Below are 10014 nucleotides of genomic sequence, written 5' to 3' on the forward strand. Positions count from 1 at the left end.
GATGAACGCTGAGTCTCCTGCGCGGGAAGTATGGGTCATGCAAGATTACGGAGTTCAAGAATCTTGGACTAAGATCACTACGATTAAAAAATCTAAACCAACCAGAGAACATCCATATATTGCAACGATGCTTATGGTTATTGGCTCTTTAAAGAATGATAAGATTTTATTACTGAGTAACCTAGGTAATCTGGTTTTACATGACAGAAAAGATGGAAGTTCGAGAAAACTGAATGTTTGTAGTTCTGTGGACTTGAAATCAGGGGTGAAGTATTTTGAAACCTTAATCTCACTTAACTCTGGGACTTATTTGGGAAGAGAAGCACATGTGGAAGAATCAGTAGAAACGAGAAAAAGAAAAAACATGTGAAAAAAACATGATAGTTTTCAACTTGATGGTTCTTATACATATTTCCTTGTCATCATCCAATTATCTTTAGTTCTTAGATTCTTTAATGAGTTTTTTTAAATATGATTGCAGCCTCCTTGGTTGTCCTGCTATATAAACATGTAAGTAAGAGCTAGCTCATGCGCTACCGCATCTCCAAGGCCATGCCTTCATAATTCTATCTATGCTATAATATATGCAAAGTAAGCAATGTCATTTTTTGTTCTTTCAGTATTCAGTTTTTCCTAAAATTTACAACAAAGTCGTCCCTCTCACGCTAAACAATAGTGATTCAGCAAAATATAGTGGTATATAAATTTGAGAACAAGTCAAAGCTTAAGATAACTGTGTTTCTGACCATCAGTCACTCACTCTAGACTCCTAAAGTATAATTGTGGATGCAACCCATGGAACCAAAAACATTAACACAATTCATAACCCAACTGCAACTTAGTGAAAATAAATCGTTAATAAACATGTTGTTTTAACATGCACATACTTCAGCTTAAGTTACAACTTTTAGGAACAAAATCAGTTATAGAACCATAATGATATTACAATGTGAACCAGACCCATGATGCCGATCAAAAACACAAACTAAAAACCATCTAAGAAAAAAACAAAAGCAACTCATACTGCCCATGACTCATGAGCATCCGAAATATGTCACGGATTGGGCATGTCATGACTCATCCATCGGTCACATATATACCTTACATATTCTGAGCTTAATATTGAGAAAACCCTAGCTTTTCCTCTAAAAATTCTACAAAAGTAAGGAGCAAATGAAGCTATGTCATCGCGAAGTCTTCCCCAAGATCTTTACCCAGACATACTTTCAAGGTTACCAGTGAAATCATTACTTACATGTAAGTGTGTCTGCAAAACTTGGTTTTCCCTTGTTTCTAACCATAGTTTTGTTAAATCTCACCTTAATCTTACTGTTCAAAAGAACAACCCTGGTCTCATGCTTATAGGTTATAGACCGGGAATTGACAATAAGGTAATCCAGTATATAAAGCATGATTCATTTACTGAATTCGATAAAAGTCACTACAAGAAAAGTTGGATTAAGCGACCAGGTATTTTTGGTTGGAAAAGCCCATATTGAGTCGCTCTATCCCTTAAAGCGATTTAATTTGTCTCTCGCTCTGGAGTTGCAAAAAGTGGGATTTCAACAAGTCTAGAGCAGCTAGGCAATCGCTTTAGTAATCAAGCAATTATCATGTAGCGTCTTTTTTCTTAATTGCTTCATGGCTAGACCGACCTTCCTAGAGCAAGCAAAATAGTGATCGCTTTAAAGCTAGACCAACCAAAATACAGCAAGTGAAACGATGATCACTTCATAGATAAAACAACGATAATAGAGCAAGTGAAACGCCGATCGCTTCATAGATAGACCAACCATAATAATATAGCAAGTGAAATACCTGAAGTTGGTTGCTTACATTTTTGAGCTACCAAACTTTTTGCCGGTTACATCTGTTGTTCTGGTGCCGGAAGTATCTGGCCGATTTCGATTTAGATAATCCCAAATTGAAATTAAAGTTAAAATAAAAATTAAAATTGATACTAAAACAAATTATGAACCAAATTAAAAACTGAATTAAGTTTTATCATATCACATAGATCAATTTACACCATTTCTTAAAAAAAGAAAATCTTTACAGGAACAAAAAGATTAAAAATACAAACTAATCATTTCTTAATAAAATGATGATTACAATTTCCTTAATTTTGAAACAAAAGATGAACACTCCTTCGACTTTGTAGCACCTAGCTCATAATAAGAGATTCATACTGCTATCATCATTCTTGTGCTTAAGTTCCCGGAGATAGTGGATATATTTAAGAATACACATAGAACTGCATATTTCAATAATTTGGAGGAGATCCAAACAGTAAACAAGGCGTACCATCTAAAAAATGAGGGCAAGAGTACATAACATAACTCTCATTGTCTGACAAATATATGGTGTCAAATTGATCATGTACGAAAACATAGGTTAAGCGACCAAAATCTTGTTTATACAAGACTCTACTAGATCTCGTGTTCTTTTCCCATGTGCGAGAACAGTTAATTTAATTAAAATAAATCAACACCAGGTAACCTAAAATCAATTGGATCTGAAGATCGAAATGATACATACTCCAAAATAACATTCTTCCATTTTGATTAAAAGTACAGTAGGCATTTGCACCAAGTAGCCTTGAGGGACAAGAAAAAATTAAAGATAAAGAAAGAATTATAAGCAAACACACAGAACAAGAGTTTAAAGTATTAAATCTGAGGTTTATCTACATAGGATCAAACAGATGATGGATAGTCAAAGGCCCCACCTAAGAGCAGGAACAGGCTCTACTTAGTCCCCTGGTGGCTTTTGGGCGCTTAACAACTAAAGGGCTTGCCCAACTAGGCTTTGCCTAAAAGCCGAGTACGCAAAACATAGAGAGTAAGAGAAAGAAGACCAGCTGCCTTCTCTTCTCTAATTGTTAAGAGTTTATATTTCTTCCAAATAATTTTAAACCACCTCTGTCTCTCTATACACATGCACAATACTGCATATACATATATCGGTAATATACTAATATCCACCAAGTCCTCGACTAGTCCTTCTAGGCACCAGCCCCCCTTGGCCACCTAGCGACATTATCTAGAGTTTAGCCCTTAGATCATCATCCTCAAAGGGTCATTTGAAACTTCTCCTAGTTCTAACATGAATAGAGAAAATAGATAATAACAACCTTGTCAAAATTTTAAAAGCAATGATTACCTTCCTTCGTGGGGCGCGCAAAAACCCCTAAGAGAATAGACAGAGTAATGCCTTTTAGGATCAGGGGACAATAAAGAAAAGGTGTTGCTTTTGAAGGGAAAGGCAGAATACCATCTCCTTCATAAGATTCATTATCAGGCTGTGCTGCCATATCCTCTTCAGTCTCGCGGCCCCCTTTAAGATCCTCTCCTTGCACCTCGTACCCAAGTTGATCATCGTGGTCGTTATCAGGGGAAACGTAATCATCCACAAAGTCCTGCGACACGATTTTTTCACCAGAGAAACTTTAATCAGAGCATCATTCATGCAGATTAAGACTCTGAACAACTACAGATTATTACAGCAGGAAACAAAAAAGGAGTGCATGTACCTCTATGACTAAATCTGGTTTCTGCGGGTGGAAGACGCTCGCCATAACCACCTTCCACTTGAATTGTCATCCCTGGTGGTGCTATATAAAACAAGCAATGTACTAATTTGTAAGGATCACAGAGATACAAGCTCAACAGAGACGTAAAAGAGCCACGGTGATTACAGAATGTAATATAAAAGAGTGACAAGAGAAATATTAAGATTCACCATGAGTAAGATGATGCACAATATTCAAGATATGTCAGTTGTCTAAAGACTAATCCAATTGGCTAGACAAGAAAAAACAGCTAAGATCTACCATCATTGACCGGGCATGTGCAGCTCCTTGGTCAGTTAAATCACCTTGCTCATCATCCATCTTTGCTCAGTTAAAGTTCGGGAACCAGATTGAGATCATAGTCCTGAGAGAATACAGAATTGTCGTGAAATGGTGGAGAATTTATGTGAAAATGTCATATAAAATTATCTAATTGCTGGGTTATTTTTTATAACAAAAATGGTCATAATTGTTGAGATAACAATTGCATGACATGAGCATAACTTGTGATAAGAATTATAGGTTCCAAAATTTGGAAAATGGGATGTCTTAAATGATATCGAAAGGAAAGTGGAATACCGGTGAATATGTAACGTATTGGAAGATTGAGCGTCCGACCAAATATCCAATGATGAGGTGTTACGATATTACCGATGCATAAATTACGAACATTTGCATTATATAATGTAAAATGTTAAATAGACATTGTCTATGCGTTTTGGGTATAAATTTGTAGAGGATTAGGCATGAATAGAGGAGTTACTCATCGTAATAATGTGCTTGTTGAAATAGCAAGCAAGTTGCCTACAAATTTTATATGCCTTTAGTGTATGCAAGTCTTAATGACTTTTTTGTCAATTAACCGTAAGTGTTAAATCTAATAGGAGCATTTTTAATAATGTTTTCAGAATTGATTACATGAATAGATGCAATTAATGAGGAGGAATGGCTTAGAACCTAACTTGTAGAGATCCCATTTTCGGAAGAAGCCATCTTAAACAGTCTTGATTATTTGTGAATCAAGCTATGATCTATAACGTCTCTAACAAAGACTTATAATGAAAAGCCAAGACATACAAGTCTTGTACATTGAACGGTAAGTCAAATACTCAAGAAAGGAGTAATTGCAGTTGACCAATGAAAAGGAGAAAAACTTGTCACACTTATCATGAAGAGTTTCACAAAGAAATTGTTTTCAATGAAGTATACAGAAATGAGACTGAAGATAAACAAGGTTCAATGTGGTACCAACAAGTTATGGATGTGATTATGGTGCACTAAGTAAAAACTTCCCATTTCTGTTTAGTGCAGTGATTCTGCAAGAAAAAAGGATGGATGAAAATCCTTAATAAGTCTAACTTTTATCACAAGGTGTCTCGCAGAAACACCTTCGAGACTTACCTATATGAGTATGGAAATCAGGCCGTTTCCTAAGAGAAAAAGACCGCTCTCTGAGTGACTCATGAATTCAGGATAAGCACAGGGTCATTAATGTGTGGAGATTCCGGTTTTATCACATGGGGTACTTGGTCCAAGACTGGTTTCACCACTGAACCCTGATAAGGCTTTGAATTTCTTACACTAATTGAAGGTTCAAAGCCAAAAGATACCTATCATTTATATATTGATTTCAACGATGATGTTTATTCCCCAATTGAGCTTGAACTACGTTGGCTTGATCCCACTCGGGTACGTAGGCAGTCACTTGAGTGATGCAGCCACTCTGTTTTGTAAATATTTTACTTTATTTTCTGTTTTTTGGTTTTTGAAAATAAGGGGAGATTGTTGGATATTTTCAATAACATAGAAAATAAAATGGTTTTCGTTTTTGGTTTGCCGCTATGACGGGGGAGCTTCATGTGTTAAATAAACACAATGGATGTTAGTTGGAGATGAAGAGACACCTCTAATAGGTGTGGTGGTTCATAAAAGACACAACCATTCCAAATAGACACCTTTTGTGTCTTTTGGAGGTGAAAAGGCATATCCAATAGGCAAGAGTTCTTGGATGATTTGTTTTCATTCGAACAATGGAAAATACACATCAAAATCTCTGATTTCTTTTCTCTCTAAGCATCATCAGAATCTAAATACTGTGTGTTCTTGGTTGGGTCAAGAGAAGTACAACTCTTAAATCCAATTACGTTGTTAGGGCTTCAGTGTATCGTGAAAGCAATATTTCGCAGACCGGTTGTACTCGTCAATTATTTGGGAATGGTCGAAATAATTGCTGAAAAGAATCGCAAGGCCTTGAAGCTCCAGTGATACACCATTCCTTTTGTTCTTGTATTGTTCTTCATCCTCTGTTTTAGCCCAATTTTCCAACATTTGGAACCCTGCTACTAACGAATACAAGAGATTACCACCAAGGGTGTACGGGAAGAAGGATCGTTGCACATACAGTTTTGGTTATGACGACAAGACAGATTGTTACAAGTTGGTAAATCTGGTCTCTAATGTTGAAAACCATACTTTTTTAATCGGAAAATGGGTCATTTATCCAAATATTTTTAAATCACGGTTCAAATGGACGAGTAAAAAATAGTTTGGGTGAAATGGCCAAAAAAAATAAATAGCAAGGATGAAATTGGATTTATCCTAGCTTAAATTTAAAAAATATCAAGGATGAAACTGGATACATCCTGTGTAAATTAAAAATAAGAAAAAATATTTGAAAATGGGCACGATGAAACTGGTTACATCCTGCCTATTTTTACATTTTTGTCCATTTAAACAGTATCACAATCTAACTGTCCATTTCACCCAGGAATTATTGATTTTGGTCTTTTTAACCAATTTTGTGTTCTTTAATCGAAGTCTATACATTAAGGTCAAATATGTGGAAAGACATCCAAACCAATATCCATTATGAGTTTTATGCTGAACAATCTGTTGTGCTTATTAATTATGTTCTTCATTCGATAGGCACAAGGTCGGGCAATTACAACTCACTGGTCTCCTTCGAGATCAGCAGTGAGATATTTAGTGAATTGCAACCACCGAATAAAGTACCATTGGAGAGTAACTATTGGGGTCTGTCTCCGGTTGTGGGAGAGTTAGAAGGGTGCCTTTGCTTACTTGTTCTTGATCCATGGGCTTATTTTTGTTGTGTTGCATGGGTGATGCAGGATTACGGTGTTCAAGAATCTTGGACTAAGATCTCTATCGATACGAGTTTTGTCGAGCAGTATCCACTCAGGGCCATGGGGTCTTCAGAGAATGGAAAGATTTTATACTTAAATGGCCACGACAATCTAGTTATATACGACAAAAAACATAGAAGTGATAGGCAACTGAAAGTTTGCGATTCTGTGGAGTTTACATCGGGGGTGAAATATTTTGAGAGCTTAGTCTCACTTAAATCTAGTACTTATTCGGGTATTGAAGCACATGGAAGAATCAATTGAAACGAGGGGAAAACAAGCCTATGAAGAAAACGTGAGAGACTGAGATTTTTTGATTCTGGTCATCATCCATTCATTACCACAGTATAAACTGGTTTTTACCAGATATATCAATGACACCCAATTCCAATATCTCCTTCCCTGACCTAGCTAGGTATATCCCAATCTAAAAATCCCTGAGAAAGCAGGGATGAGTTGTTAGCATCGATGGTGTACTTTTAGTATCGATGGTGTACTTTTGATAGCATTTTTTGGATGACCATGTTTTGTTTTTATACTGTCTCCCTCTCTGGCTGGTCAGCCATGAAAATGAGTTGTTAGTGTAAAATTATTGTACCGAATACCGATTCTGACAATGGATTTCCCATCTAAAATAAAAATAAATAAAAACTGATTGTAACAATGTTATTTATCGCCTGTTGTAGTTAAGTATCATGACTTGGTCAAAGGGATGGGTTTGGGGTTATAACTTGGAGGGGCTACATGGGCATTAAAGGAATATACCAAACCAAATCTTAGCAACAGTTGGAGGCTACGAGTTAGATGTGACTAGCACGTCAGTCAAACCTTATACCACGTATATACCAGTTTTCCCGAGCTAAAAATAGCAAAACTCTAGTTTTTTCGTCTCAAAAAACTACCGAAAATAAGAGAAACGAATCAAACGCAATGTCTTTCTCACGCCTTCCAGGAGATCTCAACCAAGACATCCTTTCAAAGTTATCAGTGAAATCATTACTTATATGCAGGTGTGTTTACAAAACTTGGTTTTCTCTGGTTTCTAAATATAACTATTTATACCTAGACATCCTTTTAAGGTTACTAGTGAAAACATTACTTACATTGTGAGCACACAAACCACGAGGGGGTCCGAACGCTCACAATCAATCATTATCATCTAAAGAGATTATGATGATGGTACCCTGGTGTTGATTCATTGGCTCAAAACCTTCGGGTTTATCATGGCCTCATCCAACAACTCCATGCGTGGCGTTTGGGCATGGGATATAAGTATTAAGGAAAACAAAACATATAAGTAAACATGCATGGAGCTAAATGAATGTAAAGTGCTGTAATGTAAATAAGACCAAGGTTTACGTGGTTCAGCACTAAGGCCTACATCCACGGGGTTTGTTGTTTTACTATGTTCTTCACGGTTACACGAATAGTTGAATGACTTTTGGGGTTTACATGTTTCTCTCCTCTAAGGGATTAACTTACCCTTACTATTTATCTCTCTCTCTCTCCTTCCCTTCCTGATATTTCCGATCCCCCTTCCTCTTGGTGGAGATTGGGTATTTATAAGGTTAGAACGTGGGACCCATCTCTGAAGACCGTTGGAACCTTATCTTCTTGTGTCCTTGCGTCCATCACGCGGAGGTCTGCGTTTTCCCCTTGATCCCGCAGAGGCATCCTCGCTCGTTCCACAGGTTGGTCGACACGTACACTGCTCAGAGTGTTTAATGTGGGTAGTTGAGGGGTCTGCTCGTGTCAGACAAGTGTCTTCTGCCCCTGTCAGTCCGTGTCAGCTAACTTTCTCTCCACCGTTGATCTTAGCTTCTCTTTTGGGGATGAGATAAAGTAACTCCTCGGGGTTTATTTGGTGTTTCGTGACGCATCATGTTTTGATGTTTTGGCCTGCATGCTTTCCACGTACCTTTTTATATACACGTGTCTGATAGTGAGATATATGTGTACACAATTTGCCCATTTTCTTCGGGCTTGAATGACTAATGGGTTCCTTGAAGAAAAACTATCGTCGCATATTCTTCTCACTCCTAATAACTTCTCCTAGATACTTGGGCACGTCTTTTATTCGTGCATTAACTGCTTATGTAACGGGCACGTTTCCCATTCCTCCCTTAATTTCCTTCTCTTTCTTTCGGGTATTTTAAGGATAGAAAGAAAATTTAATTTCATTCTTCCTAAACACTCTCTCAATTTTCATTCTTTTTTCAACCTTTAAATTTTCTGTCTGTCTTCATTGGACCTGTGACCTTAAATTCTCTGTCAGTCTTCATTGCACCTGTGATCTTAAATTCTCTGTCAGTCTTCATTGCACCTGTGATCTTAAATTCTCTCCACCTTAGCATTAATCACGCCCGCTTCTCCTGTTTGTTTCTTCTACTGCTGTTTTTGCCGGTAAGTTTTTCTTTTCTTTATTTCCACCGTTTTATGCTGTGTTGATTTGTGAATTCTCTGCTACTGTTGTTCCTTGTTTGTGATGAAGAACTTCTTCTGATGCTTGCATACTAGTTTGCCCCTGTTCTTCATCTTAAATTAAGGAAGCCACTACTTCGAGGGTGAAATTTTGAGCATGTATACTAATTTTAGGGTTGCTGCGTTATCGTGGTTGTATTGCTATGGATGTGTTTTTTGATCTTTGGTAATGTTTTTTGATTGTGTGTATCTTGTTCTTGATTTTATTCTTTTCGCAGCCATGTCTGACCGTCCGCGGCCTACTTATCAGACTCCTGATTCTGGGTTATCGAGATCTCCTCCGCGTCGAGAGTCTCAAGATGATGTTCGTCGGAGTCGAGTTTCTTCTGGAGCGAAAGCCTCGTCCTCTAGGGAAGAGATTCCTCCGATAATTCCGTCTGGTTCTCGAAGAGTCTTTGATCGCTCAGCGGCTCGTCCTCGTGATGATACTAGGAGTACGCAGGCTCCGCCCCGCGCTGTTGCTTTTGACATTCCTCCTCTACGTTCGTTAGTGCCCGAGCATCATCTACGGTCTTCTCCAACTTTTAAAGGGAAGAATACGAAGGGTGTAGCTCCTAGGGTTGAATCTTCAAAGAATCCCCCCGTGAAGAGAAAAGCTTCGGAAGCGTTTGTTAGTTCATCCGGCCCCGCCGAGGAGGATGAGGCTGCTCCCTTGATACGCAGTGTCTCTGTTAGCAGGAAAAAAGTAACCTTCAAGCATATCGATCTTGAAATATTCAAGGAAAAGCATGAGCTTCAAGCCTTCGGGGTTCGTTTCTATGCCCCTGAGGATGATATTACGTATGAGCTTATCTCCAAGTATGAGTTCGATGAATTTCA

At 37.7% G+C, this 10014-nt stretch overlaps 1 protein-coding gene across 1 annotated transcript; it reads left to right on the top strand.

The window, feature by feature from the left end:
* Nucleotides 1-6408: 6408 nt before the first annotated feature.
* LOC113305047 (F-box/kelch-repeat protein At3g06240-like) lies at nt 6409-6978 on the top strand. The gene has a single exon (XM_026554159.1). The coding sequence runs from the start codon at nt 6409-6411 to the stop codon at nt 6976-6978; it is 570 nt and encodes a 189-aa protein (XP_026409944.1).
* Nucleotides 6979-10014: the final 3036 nt, after the last annotated feature.

This window comes from Papaver somniferum, chromosome 8 (genome assembly GCF_003573695.1).
Source record: "Papaver somniferum cultivar HN1 chromosome 8, ASM357369v1, whole genome shotgun sequence".
Taxonomy (NCBI): domain Eukaryota; kingdom Viridiplantae; phylum Streptophyta; class Magnoliopsida; order Ranunculales; family Papaveraceae; genus Papaver; species Papaver somniferum.